The sequence below is a fragment of the Garra rufa genome, chromosome 6, assembly GCF_049309525.1.
Source record: "Garra rufa chromosome 6, GarRuf1.0, whole genome shotgun sequence".
Lineage (NCBI taxonomy): Eukaryota > Metazoa > Chordata > Actinopteri > Cypriniformes > Cyprinidae > Garra > Garra rufa.
Window position 1 is genome coordinate 26,694,531 of NC_133366.1, and position 18,984 is coordinate 26,713,514.

At 40.5% G+C, this 18,984-nt stretch overlaps 1 protein-coding gene across 1 annotated transcript in view; it reads left to right on the top strand.

The window, feature by feature from the left end:
- kcnq5b (potassium voltage-gated channel, KQT-like subfamily, member 5b) overlaps positions 1 to 18,984 on the top strand; it is a 147,413-nt gene that overhangs the window by 114,546 nt on the left and 13,883 nt on the right. The window contains exons 4-10 of the mRNA XM_073842231.1: positions 120 to 295; positions 452 to 577; positions 2,568 to 2,678; positions 3,632 to 3,727; positions 5,197 to 5,291; positions 6,180 to 6,206; positions 14,925 to 15,145. Of these exons, the coding sequence (XP_073698332.1) occupies positions 120 to 295; positions 452 to 577; positions 2,568 to 2,678; positions 3,632 to 3,727; positions 5,197 to 5,291; positions 6,180 to 6,206; positions 14,925 to 15,145 (852 nt within the window). The remainder of the gene's footprint in view (positions 1 to 119; positions 296 to 451; positions 578 to 2,567; positions 2,679 to 3,631; positions 3,728 to 5,196; positions 5,292 to 6,179; positions 6,207 to 14,924; positions 15,146 to 18,984) is intronic.

Consider the following 18,984-nt stretch of genomic DNA (forward strand, 5'->3'; position numbering starts at 1 on the left):
TTTTCTATGCAGTTAAAGCACATATGGCAAATTATATCTCCTGTGGTATTCTACAATAATGCTACTGATGTAAAATGTTTGCTAATATAAATTATTCTGTTCTTTTCCCCAACCGTCAGACATTATAGTGCTTATTGCCTCGGTTGCGGTGGTTTCGGCTGGAAGTCAAAGCAACATTTTTGCAACATCTGCACTCCGAAGCCTAAGATTTTTACAGATCCTGCGAATGGTACGCATGGACCGCCGTGGAGGAACTTGGAAGCTTCTGGGATCGGTAGTTTATGCACACAGCAAGGTAAGTCTATTGCATTTACAAGTCATGATCTAGAATTATTTGCTTTTGAGCAAAAACTACTGTATCATATCCTGAAATTCTTTTTGCACATTTGTAAGTATCATCTTGGTGTGCAGATGTCCTCTAAATTTCAGTATCTGCTTCTCTGTATAACAGGAATTGGTCACTGCCTGGTACATTGGGTTCCTAGTGCTCATCTTTTCCTCTTTCCTGGTATATCTGGTGGAAAAGGAATTCAATAAAGACTTTGCCACCTATGCGGATGCATTGTGGTGGGGCACAGTGAGTCTCCACACCCCACATCTTTTCACAATAGTACATTCCACCAGAGTCAAAGTAATATTCTGACCTATACTGAGCTTCACAAAAGAAGTTCTTGTGGTGCCAGAGACATGTTCTTAGGACCTCTGTGACTCTTGTGCAATTATTCCTGGGTATTTTTGTCGCCCTTGCTAATGTCTAACATTACTAGGAAATTGCAAGACGTAGTGGTTTCAGTTTGATATAATCATTGATATCAAATTTCAGTTATAATTTCAGACTCACACATTCCAGCCTTTTGATCATTGCCTTCCACCTTATTTGGAAAAATTGAAACCTTTTCTATAAAGGTTATACGGAGACCCATTAGATTCCATTTCCATGGAGATAGAAGTAATCACGAAGGCACAAAATGACAAACGCCATCTCTGGTCTCGCTTAGATGCCCTTGATGGTTCAGAAAATAGATTTTGGGCTCATACAGGTTGTTTCAACCCAAAATAAAAAGACAAATACGTGTATATGCATACATGAAGAAATAAACACATACAAATGTATTTAAAAAATGATCTAGCACATATGTTATCAACTACTGGGTTGCAGGTCTGTTCTGATGAGGTTGTGAATTGCATGAAAAAACAATGCTAAGTGCAAATTATACAATGTAATTAACCAGGTAATCATGCATAGAAATAATAAATAGATTAAAACGCTTCCTGTATTTTTGTTGTTCAAACTCTGTGCTATTTTGGTAACAAATTCAGATTCTGTCATTAGGTAAAAGCTTGCCAAACTAGCCAGATGCTAAAATAGACAAGATGCTTGACATAAAGTCATCTTCAAAAACCATAAGCAAAATTTCACACGGTAAAAAGAAAAATAGCCCAAACTGTGCTAAATACCAACTCACTTGCAGTAAAGATAAACATGGTTTATATTGACCACAATTACGCAGTTAATTATTGGTGGGTTACAGCATGAATTTTTAAAGAGACATTCAAAAACCAGAATTGTTTTCTGTTCAGTTTATGTCATATTATTAATGTGGTATAAACTTATATAGACCAATTTGGAGTAGATGTTACAGTTGTCTCTTGCAGCTGCGCACGCTTTGTGGAAATAATGTATTGTGCCTTTGGATGTCAGAATTGGAATGCAATTAATTTTTATAGAATACTGTAATCAAAGACGCCATTTGAAGCTAAACCCAGACGTTTAAACAGACAGAAGTTTACTCGATTTTAAAGTGTAAATTTGATTTAAACAATAGGTCTACGTAATATTCAGTTCAAGCTATAACTGTAGGGCTAATACAATGTCCTATATGAACTGAATATTACGTAGACCTTTTTTTTTGTTTTGTTTTTTCTTAAAAGCCCTACAGTTATAGCTTGAAATACTGTTTAAACCTATAGCATTTTACATAACATTTACCTATTTCATCTGACAGTTCTATTTTTCTCACAAATGCAAGTTTATATCTCCTAGTTCAGAATTTATAATTGGTCATACTCAACAATAGTGAGTTTGTCATTTCTGTGGAAAAAAATAGCCAGACGTCTGGGATATATACTCATGATTCTGAGCCAAGGAAAAAGAAAGAATGACAAGTTGATTTTTCTTAACAGAATTGTGAGATTTTTTTTAATAAAATCTTAAATTTACCTTTTTTTATTCTTTAATTCCATGGCTTCCATAGACTGCTACTTGAAAACTGTCATTTTCTGCCACCAACATAGGCTTCGCCCACAAAACATCATGAAAACACTGTTTGCAAACACAAAATTGGTCTATTAGTAAATGTATTAGAATCAAATCTAAAATGTAAATATGTTTAAATTTTGTTTCCTTTTGTAAACAGTTTAAAGTCTGTAAAATTATAATAGTCTTTATTCAAAGTTATCTGATGCATCATGGCAAGTCTTTCATCTTGACCCTCTCTTCCTATTATTAATGTATTGATCTTTTTTATTTATTTATTTATTCATTTAATTTTTTTTTTTTACTTTAGATCACCCTCACTACTATAGGTTATGGAGATAAGACTCCTAAAACATGGACTGGACGAATGTTGTCTGCTGGCTTTGCCCTGCTTGGGATCTCCTTCTTTACCCTGCCTGCGGTAAAAAAAAAAAAAAACATTCTCATACCTTTTTCCTTACACCACTTACAGTATTATTCCAGTATTTGTTTATCTTGTCACTTCTACAGATACAACACTAATACAGAAAATCATTTGCATAAATAATTTGCATAATTGAGACCGTGCCTGATGTTCTTCTTGGTTTTCAGCCTTCTCTACATAATGCAATCTTATTCTTGGCTGCTAAATTTTCCTAAAGCAGAATTGTTTTTTTGAGAAAATGCAAAAGCAGTTCGGCTGATTATCAGAGCAACAAGATTTGCAGCCAAATTTACAAATCAGATTAAATGGGTTGATGGAAATTTTTAAATTGTAACTTCTTAAATACTTCTTATATGGATAATTTACTCACCCCCTTGTCATCTAAAATGTTCATGTCTTTCTTTATTCGGTCGATAAGAAATAGTTTTTTTGAGGAAAACGTGTCAGGATTTCTCTCCATATAGTGGACTTCAATGGTGCCCCCTAGTTTAAACTTCCAAAAAGTATACAAATTGTCAATTTGTTTAGAAAATGACAGATAGTTTGACTAGATAAGACCCTTCTTCCTTGGCTGGGATTGTTTTAGCGCCATTTGAAGCTGCATTGAAACTGCATTTTGGAAGTTCAAACTCACGGGCACCATTGAAGTCCATTATATAGAGAAAAATCCAGAAATTTCTTATCGATTAAAGAAAGAAAGACATGGACATCTTGGATGACAAGGAGATGAGTAAATTATCTGCAAATGTTTGTTCTGGAAAGTGAACTTCTCCTTTAAACTTTGTAAAAAATTCAGTGTTACATAATATGTAAATGTGAACATGGAATATTGCTGCTTGTTGATAGTGTTTTTACAAAGAGCTGCCAGCATAACTGTGTTTTCTACAGTCCTATTGTCCAATTCGAAACTGTAGCATTAGTGACATGGTCCTACTTTACTTGCATTGCAGGGTATTTTGGGTTCAGGTTTTGCCCTGAAGGTTCAAGAACAGCACAGACAGAAGCACTTTGAGAAGAGAAGGAACCCTGCTGCCTGCCTCATACAGGTCAGACATTAGAGCCCTTATATCTGCCCTCACATTTGGAGATATTACACAATCCGGTGCAATAGAATTCAGTTTATATTGTCATTTTTATGACAGAGAATTTTATGTTAAATGTCATGCCTCTGAGTAGAGTACTGTTAGCTAATGGTCTTATATATTTTTATATAACTGTTATTTGTGTCTGAATGCACAATGGTCTTTGTTGTCTGATAAATCTTTTATGAAATGGCTGAGACTGCTGATAGTCTTACCTAGAAGACAGATGGTTCACTTCACAGCAAAGGGACTTTATTTGCTTGGACATCCAGTTTTTTGATGGTTTTAATATGGATAGATTTGGTTTTGATGCCAGCAGAGTTTTTTTTACATAATGCATTGGGGGAATGTCCAACTAAAAATGGAAATGAAGAGTCCCTGTAAACCACATATGCAAGAGTGTATGTGTGTGTGTGTGTGTGTGGGGGGGGGGGGGGGGGCTTGTTTTTATATCCTGGTGGGGACCTAAACCTGAATACACACAGACTGGTGAGTACTTGTGTCACGGTGGGGACCTAAAGTGAGGTCCCCATGGGGGAATAAGCTTATAAATCATGCAGATGACTTTATTTGAAAATGTAAAAATGCAGAAAGTTCCCTGTAAGGGTTAGGTTTAGGGTTAGGGGTAGGTTAAAGGTTGTATCAGCGATTTCTAGCCTAAAACATAAAGTGTCAATTTCAGCTGACCTTTCTTCACGATCCGCTCGCTGCCTGCCCCATAAATTGTCTGTGAAAAAACGCGTCTCTCTGGTCAGCCTAGGGTCCGAGATATGCCAAAAAAACAATCGGCACTACCAACCTTTCCACAGATAAACAAACAGTGTTCCAACCAATCAGCGTCAGGGGTTTGGTGTTGTGGACTTTCCTACTGGTGCAGGGATGTGAGGGAGGCGGAGCGAAAGTCCACAACACCAAACCCCTTTATGGGGCAGGCAGCGAGCGGATCGTGAAGAAAGGTCAGCTGAAATTGACACTTTATGTTTCAGGCTAGAAATCGCTGATACAACCTTTAAGGGGATAGAAAATACAGTGTGGACAGTATAAAATACATTGCACCTATGGATGTCCCCACAAGGATAGTGGAACAAACATGTGGGTGTGTGCGTGCGTGCGTGCGTGCGTGTGTATTTCTGCTTACAATGTTTTACTCTCCAAACCCTGAATAAGGCTGCGTGGCGATATTACTCCACCGATGGTAGTCGTCCTTACCTTGAGGCTACTTGGCGTCACTATGAGTCTACAGTCCCTGTCCTGAGGCATGTATGGGTGCCTGCTCTGACCAAAAAAACCTGTGTAGTTTTTTTACTAATCTGCTTTTTTTCCTTTTTTTTTTTTTTTTTTTCTTCTCTTTCTCTTCTACGGGCTTGTTCTTCTTCTGTTTTTTTCCTCTTCTTCCTTTTCCCCTTTTTGGTTTTATATATTTTTGCATGTAGTGTGTGTGGCGTAGCTATGCGGCTGATGAAAACTCGGTTTCCGTTGCTACCTGGAAACCTCATTTGAAGGCGTTGCATACCTGCAGTCCTACAAAGTAGGTACAAACCCCTGGCAGCTGCTATTCTATTTCCTGTCTGTTCCCTCGGTTCATTCATTAAATTTCCACAAAGGAAAACTTTCCTCTTTTACCTCTATTTGTTTGATTTCCCTGTGTAACGTAATTGTGCCTGCCTCCCACACGTTCCGTTCTTCTTTTCATGTTCTCTTCATTACAACATTCAAAAAAGTACATTGTCCATTTCGTATTTATCTGATACGTTCATAGCCATCCGCAAGAATCATTATAAACCAGGATCTATTGTTATAGACAATAGAAGGTCTAATGTAGGGCTAGCTGTCCATGAAATCACCTGATTGCAGTCTTTCTCTCAAAGTGAAAGGGAAAAAACGAAGCGAATGGACAGTAATGTTTCTCTCCATTTCGCATTTATGCCCACATTTTGCTATAATGGTCCAATCATAGGTGAAGTGAATGAACAGTGCTCTGTCTTGGTAAATAGTATTAGCAGCAGTCAAATTGTCTAACTGATTAAGAAAAAGACTATCATTCATATATACCATTATCTCACATAGGACCATAAAATGTAAATAGACCTGCTAAAATGCATTACTGTGTGTACACAGAAAATAAACTAGTCATTTAGTAGGCTTCAAATATGGCACATTTATTTGCTTGAGCTTTTGAATGTCATGCAATACATTGCATGTTTTGATATGCATGTTTGATATGCACTGATTTATCCATGCATTATGTTTTGAACTGGCTGTTGCTTTTGATGCATTAGTATGCATGTGTTTTATGATAAACTGGATCCAGTGAATCTGAAATTGTCATGTGTAGTTCATTGTCAACTGAAGATTCACTGAAAACATCTAATTTTTTATGTATTTCTGTTTTTACACCAATTTTTGACATCCAAAGGAAAGAACAAGGAGAGTCATCTACAAGGTTTGTGTTATTCCGTATCTTATATACTGTATACTGTAAATAATTTACAACTGAAACTGAATTTTAAGCATTACTGTTGTTATGCTAGTGTCAACCCTCATTTGACTATGGAAGCCTGTTTCTGCTAAATGACCCTTTGCAAACAACTTGATTGACAGGTGACCTGACCAATCATAACGCCCAATCCGGAATTCTGTTTGACAAACAAATTAGACAGGAGAGTAGATTAAGTTCGGTGGAAAGTAAAGAAGAAAAGACGATCAGTTTACTTGTCATTGATCTAATGATCTAATAATTTCAGAAGTCTTTTTGTTTTTGTTTTAATTTTGATGATTAGGGCTTACAGCTCATGAAAGTCAAAAATCCAGTGTCTCAAAATCTTAGAATATTTACAATTGAGTGTCATTAAATGACCATCCCTAAAGTATAAATTCTAGGTATCGCTTGTTCTTTGAAACCACAATATTAGGGAAGACTGCTGACTTGGCAATGGTCCAGAAGACAATCATTGACACCCTCCATAAAGAGGGTAAGTCACAAAAAGTCATTCCTGAAATGGGTGGTTGTTTACAGAGTGCTGTATCAAAGCATATTAAATGCAAAGTTGACTAGAAGGAAGAAATTGGATAGGAAAAGGTGCTTAAGCAACAGGGATTGAGCTTGAGAATACTGTCAAGCAAAGCCGATTCAAACACTTGGGAGAGCTTCACAAGGACTGGACTGAAGCTCGAGTCAGCATATCAAGAGTCTTCAAGAAAAGGGCTACCAAGCCACTTCTGAAACAGAAATAACTTCAGAAGCATCTTACCTGGGCTAAGGAGAAAAAGAACTGGACTGTTGCTCAGTGGTCCAAAGTCTTCTTTTTAGATAAAAGTTTTGCATTTCATGTTAATCACGTCCCAGAGTCTGGAGGAAGACTGGAGAGGCACAGAATCTAAGCTGCTTGAAGTTCAGTGTGAAGTTTCTGAAGTCAGTGATGATTTGGGGTGCTGTGACATCTGTTGGTGTTGGTCCACTGTGTTTTATCAAGTCCAAAGTCAATGCAGCCATCTACCAGGACATCTTAGAACACTTTATGCTTCCATCTGCTGACACGCTTTATGGAGATGCTGATTTCCTTTTCCTGCAGGACTTTAGCACCTGCCTATAGTGCCAAAACCACTTCCACGTGGTTTGATGACCATGATGTTTGTGTGCTTGACTGGCCAGCCAACATGCCTGACCTGAATCCCATATGGAATCTATGGGATATTTTCAAGAAAAAGATGAGAAACAGTCGATTCAACAATACAGATGAGCTGAAGGCTCAATAGTGCCTCAGCAGTGCCACAGGCTGACCAAGTATAGAGTGCATAAATGAACATGCTTTAAAGAACTTGAACTTTACTGATTTGCAAATTCTTTTTTATTGGTTGATCCTAAATATTCTTGTATTTTGAGATACTGGATTTTTGACTTTCATGAGCTGTATGCACTAATCATCAAAATTAAAACAAAAAAAATCTTTTGAACTGTGAGTTTATATCTTTTAACTGTGACTTTATATTTTGAAATAATACTTTTATTTTTACAATTTGGTGCATTCCACATAACTTCGAATTTAATTTTGCGCAAATGATCCTTCGCAAAGACCCGTCCCTATTAGTTACCGTTGCTACATCTGACAAGCTATGGCCCTCTCACGTAGGGTACCCATACAGTATGTGCCATTTTTCCCAGACTTGACCTGGCCAGGCTTTCTACATTGCCTAAAATATCCAGGTTTTAAATTTAATTTTCTCCTCCAACTTCAAAATCGCCAGAAGTACCAACCCAGTGTTTACAAAATCAAATGCTCTTTAAAAAAAAAGGTAAAACAGCGTAGTAGGAAAATTTTTAATTTGGAGAAAAAAATGAGATGGGACTTTTTCGACCTACACTAATTGTCATGAACCTGAGTACGCAGAGTTCACGCAGAGCTAGACAAGATGAGACTTTGAGGTTAAAAAGAATATAAATTGTCTTTTCTTTTTAGAAAATAACCAATCGTTTCACTAGATAAGACACTTCTTCCTCGCCTTTGAAACAGCATTTAAAGTGCATTTCGGAAGTTCAAACTCACGGGCACCATAGAAGTCCACTTTATGGAGAGATATCCTGAAATGTTTACCTCAAAAAACATTATTTCTTTACAATTGAACTTTGTTCAGTTGGGGAGATATAATGGAAAACATGAACATCTTGGATGACACGGGGGTGAGTAAATTATCTGTACATTTTTGTTCTGGAAGTGAAGTTCTCTTTTAATCTACTCACCAGCCTGGTTTATTTGTCAGACAAAAGGGCAGATTTAGCATTATGATTGATCAGATCGCCTGTCAATCAAACCTCTAGCAAAAGGTCAATTGTGACTTTATATATACAGTGTGATTTGCAATTTGATATTACAGGTAACTCTCACTTATGGCTTTGTTTCTTGTAATTGCAACTTTATATCTCACAATGTGATTTCATGTTTTGAAATTGCAGGTTTATGTATCACAGACTTTATTTCTTATCTCACATTTTTACATTTTATTCTGAGTAGGAAACAGGATTCTATAGCTAAACAGTAGTTCAGCCAACACAAATTCATCTTCCCTCGGATGTCTGCCACTGTTTACTGCCATCTGTTATGAAATGCACTCTAATTTTCATCAGGCTTGTATACATTAAACAGATGTAATAGAATATGGAATAGCAAATGATTGAGATTTATTCATGTTTTCATGTTTTGTCACTTACCAGACAAATATGATTATTGGAGGCCTTGACTTCAATTAGTGAGAGAAAATAATGGAGATGAGAAAAGTCAGGTCAGACTGTTTGAATGACTGCGCTTCACAGTAGCATGCCGAGTCTCATCAGTCCAGATAACAAGTAGAACTAGTGGTGTTATTTGCATAATTACTAAGATAGAACTTCAGATTGAGGCGTAATAGTGTGGCCAGCATGAACAAAGATCATTTCCACATCATTATGAATTTATTAAGTGCCGAACAAATAAATTAAATTCATCTATTTGTCTGTAACCATTGTCTGAGAGTGAGCAACAGATTTCAAGGTGTTTGGATACGGTGCTTTTGTGGGTTCTGACAGTTTGTGTGAAACTACCATTCTTCCACTCATTTATGATGCAGTACTCATCAATGACCAAGAGGCAATGATACCATAATTAGCATGGTTGCTAATGTGACATTATTGAGCAGAAGTGGATGACTCACTGCAGTGCTGCATTTTTGAGTGGCCGCTGCTCTTTTCTCTGACTCATGTTCAGCTGTCTGTCCTATTGTTTTCTCTGAAATAGAGAGAACTGCACTTGTATTTTCTCTTAAACTGGATACAGATAATGATTTTTCATGAGTGTTCTACAGAACACTTATCTGTTTGCGCTGGCCCAAGCAATTAGTAAATTTGATCCCAAAGGTGTGTTCGCATTTACTGTTGCTCTATGCAATTTTGCTTTTTAAATCCAGTCATTTCAATAGAAATCATTACAATATTACATTATACATGCCCATTAGCAAGTTTCCAATAAGGGCGAAAAAATTCCACACATAGATTACACATTCAGTTTAAAGAGATTTACCCAAAAATGAAAATTGTGTCATTAGTTACTCACCCTACTGTCATTCCAAACTCATAAGACCTTTGTTCATCTTCTGAGCACAAATTAAGATATTTTTGATGAAATCCAAGAACTTTCTGACCCTGCAAAGAAAGTAGTAAGGACATTAGTGGTTTTATGAAGCTATGAGAATACTTTTTTGTGCACAGAGAAAACAAAAATAATGACTTTATTCAGCTATTTCTTCTTTTTTGGTGGCAAAATTTCCCAGGAGTTTCACCAAAAATTAGATTTGACTTAAATTTGACCTTTTCCTTGTCTTTGACCTCTTAGTGACACGTGAACATCTCTGAATTCATGTGACTAAATAGTATTTACTATTAGAGTTTTTAATAACTGAAATTAGCAAAGCCATCAAATACTTATGATGATCTACAGAGTTGACCCAAAACATAATAAAAGAGCAATTAAACTCCCTCTGAATAATTATTAATTACAACATGGTTGTTGTAAACAAGTGAAAAATCGACCCAGGTTACGTATGTAACCCAGGTTCCCTGAGGGAACAAAAGCTGCGTCAAGCGCTATGGGGAACGCCATTGGTGAACCACGCTCTGAATATTGTGTGTATAACCAATCCGAAGGAGGGCGTGACGTCACAGGTGGGGTGACGTAAGCGACCAGGAAGTATAAAAGCACGTGTTACGGAGCCGGCGCCAGCTTTCTAGGAATACAGCAAGCGCTCCAGGGACACTGGAATTGTGGCCCTTGACACCTTTCGTTCCCTCAGGGAACCTGGGTTACATACGTAACCTGGGTCATTCCCTTCCGGGAACTCCAGCTGTGTCAATTGCTATGGGGAACGAATATATCCACGCCTCCAGAATTTCAAGTTCCTGTCTGGGAACGGCCAGAACAAGGGGCGAAAAAGGATGAGCCTGGTGAACAAGCCAGGACACGAAAGTAAGGTCTCTGCCTGGGGAAACTGCCAGAACAAGAGGGAAAAATTGTCTCTGTCTAGGTTAGGACAAGAGGACAGAAGAACCAGGAGTAACCCTGAGGTCAAGGTCGTAAAACCCGACGAAGGTGAGAGGTGTGGACCATCCCGCAGCGTTGCAGATGTCCTGAATCGGGACACCTGCCAAAAGGGCCTTCGAGGCAGCCATGCCGTGCTCGCACTGGACACATACAGTTATACTTATGCTGGTCAGGCTCCAGAAATGGAGGAGGATAGAAGGCCTGGAGTCGACGGGCTGTGGTGTGGATGTAGGGACCTTGGGAACATACCCTGCACGGGGAATAAAGGAATGCTTTGGCCAGACCGGGCGCATAGTCTAAATAAGAAGGGGCCACTGACAAGGCCTGAAGGTCACCAACTCTTTTTAAAGAAGAGAGAGCAAGTAGCAGAGCGGTCTTGATCGTGAGCATGCGATCAGAGACTTCCTCTATAGGCTCAAAGGGTGGCCTACAGAGAGCTTCAAGCACCACAGCAAGGTCCCAGGTAGGTACCCGGGGGCGTACCCGAGGTCTCAACCTCAATCCACCGCGGAGGAAACGAATCACCAAGGGGTCTTTACCCACAGTCAGTCCCCCAATAGGTGTGTGGTAGGCCGAGAGTGCCGCCACATAAACCTTAAGGGTGGAATGAGTTAGCCCTGTAGAGAAGCGGGTCTGCAGGAACTCCAGAACTGTACCAATCGGGCAGTTGACTGGGTCTAACTGGCGGTCTCTACGCCAGGAGGAAAAAAGTTTCCACTTCAGGTCATAAAGTTTCCTCGTAGAGGGAGCTCTAGAATGAAGGATGGTCTCAATAAAACCTCAGTTGAGAGACCCGAAGCTATGAGCTGTGCCCCCCTGTGCCACATTTCTGGGCGGGGATGCAGAATGGAGCCGCCCGCTAGAGAGAGAAGGTCCCTCCTGATCGGGATTTCCCAAGGAGTGCCGTCTAGGAGGGAGATCAGGTCTGAGAACCACGTTCGACCTGGCCAGAACGGAGCTACAAGAGTAGTCGGACCCCCTCCCGGCGCACTCTTTCTAGAACTCCCGGGAGCAGAGCAATCGGGGGAAAGGCATAGTTCCATAGCATCCAGCCCCAGAGGAGCTGGATGAGTCAGAGAGTTCCAGAGGGGACATTGCGATGTCGTCTGAGTCACAAAGAGGTCCACCTGGGCTCGACCAAAAATACTCCAAATCTGCTTCACCACCTCGGGGTGAAGCATCCATTTCCCGGGCCACGGCCCCTGTCTCGACGTCATGAGTGTGAACGCCACTCATGACCACCCCCCAACCAGTGAGGGATGCGTCTGTCGCTAGCGTTACGCAGCGGCAAGGAGCTCCCAGCACTGGGCCCTGGGAAAGGAACCAGGGTTTCTTCCACATGTCTAAGGCACATAAGCAGCGCCGCGTGACCTTGATTGTGCGGAACGGATTTCCCCTCGGGGAAAAACTCCTGGTTTTGACTCCCTGTATTGAGGAGGGACCACCTCGATGGCCTCCTTCCTCAGAAGAGAGACTACTTCCTGCTCCATAACCAGACCCTGCTCGGGGCCCACAAGTGTGGGAAAAAAAACCCTTGAAAGGCAGCGGTTATGCGCCAAATTGGATGTAATAACCTCTTTCTACAGTATGCAGGACCCAAGTAGACACATTTGGCAGTAGTTTCCACGCTGCTACAAATTCTACTAAGGGAACCAGCCTCTCGAGGCTGGCCTCTGGTTGTAATTGAGGCCCCCATAGGGGTGGCGAGCACCTCAGTCCCGCTACGTTGCCGGGCAGAGAAACCTGAGGCGTGAGCTCGCTGGAGACTGCCGCGCCCTGTAGCACTGGCAGGGGTGGCTGACAGATCTCCTGAGGGCCCCGAAGAAAGGCGGGCACCGTGTGTTGCGATGAGACCCGCTCGTCCCCGGGAGGGGCTGCCCTCAATGACCCTGACGCAAAACCGTCAGGGTCTTTTGGCCGAGGACCTCCTTGACTGGAGGACGACCCTCAGGTCGGGCCTGGTCTTGGAGGCCCCCGACCCAGAGCGTCGCGAATCCCTGCCCTTAGATGTTGGGGGGGCACGGGAAGTGACGCTCCGCTTCTGCATTTTGCGGTATGAGGAGCTTGTACATGGCAGAGGCTGCTCCCGCCCAGCAGCCTCAGAAGCAATAACGCGGCAAGGGAGCTACTGCTGAAACGCCGGTGCTTGTTTGCGAGCCTCCTGGTATCTGCTGACGACAGAGTCGACTGCGTCGCCAAACAGACCAGAAGGCTGTAGCGGGGCGTCCACTAGGAAGACCCTGTCTTTCTCTTCATGTCCGACAGGGTCAACCATAGGTGTCTCTCCGCGGCTACAAGGGCTGCCATCGACCGCCCAACTGCACGGGCGGTCTCCTTAGTAGCGCGGAGAGCCAGATCAGCGGTACGACATAGTTCTAAAATGTCAACTTCCTCGCCGTCGTTAAGCTCTTTTAGCAGGTCTGCCTGGTATGCCTGCAGTACGCCCATAGTGTGCAGACAAGCACCAGCCTGACCTGCGGCCGTGTACGACTTGCCCACCAGCGCTGAAAATGTGCGCAGCGGCTTGGAGAGCAAGGACGGAGCCTTCAAAGATGATGCCAATCCAGGTGTCAAATAGCTGGCTAACGTTTGCTCAGCTCGTGGCATCGTCTTATAGCTGTTCTCTTCAAGCCCTGCCACATTGCCATAGTAATCGGAGGTGGGGACGAACAAACGGGACGAGAACAACTTTCCCCACGATCTCGACACCTCGATGTGGAGATCGGGGAAGAAAGGCAGGCTCCGTCTTGGAGGTGGTTGTTTTGTCCGCAGAAAGCGTTCATCTAACCTGCTTTTCTGCAGCTCATGATGTTTCTCAGCAGGCCAGTCGATCTTGAGTTTGGCGACCGCACGAGTAACCACCTCCAAGAGCTCCTCATACTGGGGCGATAGGCTTTCTTTAGTGAGCGGTTCATCAGCTATACTCTCCACGTCAACCTCCTCAGAGGAAGACAGGAGGAGCATCGAGCCATCGTCCCGGGGGGAAGTTTCCGCAGGGCAGGCTTCCGCACCCAGTAAGAAGGCTGCCAATCTGTCAGGTGAGGTAGGAGATAGGGGTTCACCCGTCTCCATGCCCTCCAATAAATCTAACTGCGAACCCCACGAATGCAACTGCCGCTCCGCCTCAGCGGAAGCGGGGCCAGCACTGCAGGGAACGCTGGAGAAGGCTCCTTTCTTAAAAAGAGCCTTCCGGTAGCGAAGCACGCGAACAGGAAGCAGATCACAATGGCGGCAGCCAGGTCCCTCTAGAGCCGATTCAGCGTGCTCCGCTCCCAGACAAACCACACACAAGCTGTGTGTATCCCCGCCAGTAATGTAGCGCTGGCAGGGAGGAACACACCGCTTGAAGTGTGATTCGCCCTCGCTCACTTTATCTTTTTTGCCGCTAACAGACATTATCACTCAAATAAAAGGCGTGCTAACTTGCACAAAAAAGGAGTGATAATCAGACAAACAACACACAGAGCGCTTCGCTGAAATGACAGAAAGCTGACGCCGGCTCCGTCACACATGCTTTTATACTTCTTGGTCGCTTACGTCACCCCGCCTGTGGCGTCACGCCCTCCTTCGGATTGGTTATACACACGATATTCAGAGCGTGGTTCGCCAATGGCTTTCCCCATAGCGCTTGACGCAGCTGGAGTTCCCGGAACGGAACCTTAAACTTTCAAACCACAAGTATCAATATAGATAGATAGATAGATAGATAGATAGATAGATAGATAGATAGATAGATAGATAGATAGATAGATAGATAGATAGATAGATAGATAGATAGATAGATAGATAGATTTGTATCCCTCTTTTCTTGATGCTCTTCTAGAGTCTTTCATCTTACATTAGATTTTGTCTTGGTGTAATATATCTGAAGGGCTCTTTCATAATGGTTGTTTAGAGTGTTTGTTCGACTGCACTTCTAATACTATGGGGGTCTAAGCAAGCAATGCAGAACTAATAAAAAATGACTTGGCCTCTGCACTTTTTGTACTTCATGCTGCTCTTTGATGGTCATTACCATGGCTCATGGCAGGAAAGAAAGTGCTGTTCTTTCTTCCACTCTCTTATTCTCTTTCTTTTTTTTTCTCCTTTCTCAGTCAGAAACTGAGTTTTAAGGACCGGGTAAGAATGGCAAGCCCTCGTGGACAGAGCATTAAAAGCAGGCAGACATCTGTTACAGACAGACGTTCGCCTGGAGCTGAGATCAGCACTGATGGATCGAGTCCTGCCAAGGTCCAGAAGAGTTGGAGTTTTAATGACCGCACCCGATTCAGACCCTCCCTTCGTCTCAAGAGCCAATCACGATCCACCCCTGAAGGTAAAACAACTTTCAATGTGTGATTTAATTGCATTGAAATGAGAATTTAACTCAGTACTTTATATTAGTATATTCCACAATGGCTATGTAGTGAAGAGATATAATGAAATTCAAAATTAATTTAGACAAAATGAAATAATGAAATCTATTTTGTTCCTCCGTATAAATAAACAACACCATGACTGAATTTCGAGGATTACCAATATAATTACAGCCAGCCTTGGTGACACATTAGAGTGCTAATGATGATTGTCATTGTCATAATGATTATGATAGTAATTATTATAATTTTTGGTTGTTATCAAAAATGATAGTTTGTCATTCTGATTGAGATTGTTGTAAGACAACATTTTCCTGATTGAGACCCAAAGGCCATTGACTAAACTAGGATTCACTTCTTCCTCATTCCTTCTTCATTGCTTTTTCTTTGTTTTTTGTTTATAGGAGATTATTAGTGTGTAAGCATGCCATGTGGTGATATAATTAGAACTGGTTTTAAAGAATGTCTGTTTATTGAACCAATGGAGTGAATGTGGAGTTGAATTTAGGACACAATATTGGTAGTTAGTTTGTATGTGCTTCACCAGTATAAATACTTACAAACGGAACCAAAGCAGAATCTCAAAGCAACACACTATAGTAGTGTTCCATTCCTGAAAGAATCTGTTTTTGAACAAATCAGTTGAGTAAATGATTCAGTCACTCATAATACACACAATAATAATGTATCAATGTGGCCTACAGAAATGGTCACTGAAAAATCACCACTACAAATGTGACCCTGGACCACAAAACCATCATAAGGGTCAATTTTGTTTATTATGATAGGACAATATTTGGCCGAGATACAACTATTTGAAAATCTGGAATCTGAGGGTGCAAAAACTATTGAGAAAATATCGCCTTTAAAGTTGTCCAAATTAAGTTCTTAGCAATGCATACTACTAATCAAAAAATTAAGTTTTGATGTATTTACAGTAGGAAATTTACAATGTGTTCTTTGAACATGATCTTTACTTATAAGAAAGAAATGTTACTTAAAGGAACACTCCACTTTTTTTGGAAATAGGTTCATTCTCCAACTCCCCCCGAGTTAATAAGTTGATTTTTACCATTTTGAAATCCATTCAGCCGTTTTCCTGTTCTGGCGATATCACTTTCAGCATAGCTTAGCATAGATCATTGAATCCTATTAGACCAATAGCATCGCGTTCAAAAATGACCAACGAGTTTCCATATTTGTTGTATTTAAAACTTGACTCTTCTGTAGTTATATCGTGTACTAAGACCGGTGGAAATGCAAAGCTGCGAGTTTCTAGGCTGATAAGATTAGGAACTACACTCCCATTCCGGCGTAATAGTCAAGGAAGTTTGCTGTCGTAATATGGCCGAAGCAGGCAGAGTATTATCAGAAATGAGTTCCCAGCTAGTTTAGCATTTGCGGCTGAATGGATTTCAAAACAGTAAAAATCAACTTATTAACTCTGGGGGAGTTGGAGAATGAGCCTATTTCCAAAAAAAGTGGAGTGTTCCTTTAAGACTTAAGTGTTACTTAAGTTACTTAAGGTTTTGTGGTTCAGGGTCACATATGCTTGAAATGAAAGCCTCTCTTGAATAGCAAACACAGACATACAGAATTCCCCAGGACTACAAATAACTGTTGTAACAGCAGATACTGTGAAGAGTAAAACAAAAATGCTCTGAGTGAGACATTTCTTTCATCCACTTATTGGACTACACTGCCTAAGGCTCTGTTTACATCCCCTATGAGGTTAAGACATCTCTCTGTAGTAATATATGCACTATGTATAATTCAAACACAGTAATGAATGCATATATCAAGGCATGGTATGATTTAGATGTAATCTGAAGCTTTTATCCTGTGGGAAATCATATACATTATAAAATCAGAATAGTTTATCTTAATGTGCTTATGTGTCTTTTACTGTCACCCTGCACCCTAAAACATAAAGCCTAAGAATTTCAACGTGCCAAAATAGGAAAATGTATTTACCTTGGCATAGTTAAATAATACCAGTTCTGTACATGGACATAACATACCGTGAGCCTCAAACACCATTGTTTCCTTCTTCTTATATAAATCTTGTGTTTGCAAAAGACTACTGAAAAAGAGGCTAATCCCAACATAACACCAACTGTGAAGTTGTAGTCGGGATCAATAGTTACGCCCCCAACACTTGCATGGCCGAATGAATCATCAGAAGAAAAGAAAAGAAACGAAGCGAGGACATAGCGAAAATGGCAGATCACGGAAATAAATGTTATGTTCCAGGCGGGGCAGGTGATGTGATATTCAGGGATGGGTTGGTGTCTGTATTCAGAAAGGCACCGAAATCAACGCGTTTTAATAAAATAACGCAAACCACTAAAGGAACATGGTTAGCTCTTTGTTAGCGGTAGCCTGTTACATTACAGTACATAAGACTTAGAATAAGGAGAGATGATTAAGGACGATCTTAATGATTTGCGTTACAGATCCTGAGCAGCGCTGACAAGCATCTGATCTGATCTGATTCAAAAGCAGTTTCAATGCCCAGCAAATTAATAGCGGCTCCCTGATGCCCGCAATTTATATACAGTACAATTACCCAACAATATAACTGCGAAAGAAAGTACTGAAATATATATTTTCCTTCATGCTGTGTGAGCTACTGAAATGAGCAGCTCTGTGAAGCAGCCAAAGAGAGCAGAGCTTCACATTATTATTCATGACCCTTCCAAATAAGGTAATAACAGACCATTTCATTCTAAGGGCAAATCCTAGGGTTGTAAATGGACTTGTAAAACCGTTTCTGGAGAATTTTTGCCCTTACCTAAGCCACATACCTTTTATGCATCTGAGAACAATTGATTCATATTCAAATATTGTATCAATGCATTCTGGCACCTTTATTGAAACAAGCAGGAGACCCACAATAAAAGGCTAAGCACTTATATGTACTACAGCCTAATATGTATAGGAATCCCCTTCTCTGATTCTCAGCAACAACTTCATTTTTGCATCATGATCATATATGAATCAAACAGACATGTCACATCACAGTAACAAGATATAAAAGGTTTGTATGTTAATATAACCAGTCATTCAGTTCATTTTGTGCCCGTCTTTGTATGTGTGAGTAATTTTACTGGCATCACACATCATATCCCCATATGTGGGTGGGATGTCTTCTCCCACTCAGACACACAGGTCAATTTATTCACCATATGAGCACTCAGAAAAAGATTTTAATTTTTATTCAATTAAAATTGTATTATAAAAATTTGACTTTTCTTATTTTATCTATTTTGTCAGCCACTGTTTATTTGTTCATTTATTTATGTATTTATTTATTTTTACTGCAAAGGAATATTAAACCCAAACAATTTTTTTTTTTTTTTTTTTTTTTTTGCAAAAATACTCACCCTCAGGTCATTCAAGATAAAAATTAGTTTGTTTTTTCATGGGAACAGATTTTTAGAGAAAGAAATTTAGCATTACATCACTTGCTCACCAATGGATCACCTGAAGTGAATGGGTGCCATCAGAATAAGAGTCCAAACAGCTGATAAAACCTTCACAATGATCCACAAGTTATCCACACGACTCTGCATGTTTGAAAGGAACAAATCCATCATAACATTTGAACTTTAAACTATTGCGTCCAACTAAAATAAACTAAAATAACTGAAGTCCATAATCCATAACATTGATTTCTCCAGTGAAAAAGTCAGTAAAAAGTAAATAATCAGGTGAGAAGTATGCAGATCATGCACTGTTCACAAGCTAAAACAGTTCTAAACAAATAAGTGGGTGGATTTTGATGTGAGGACAACAG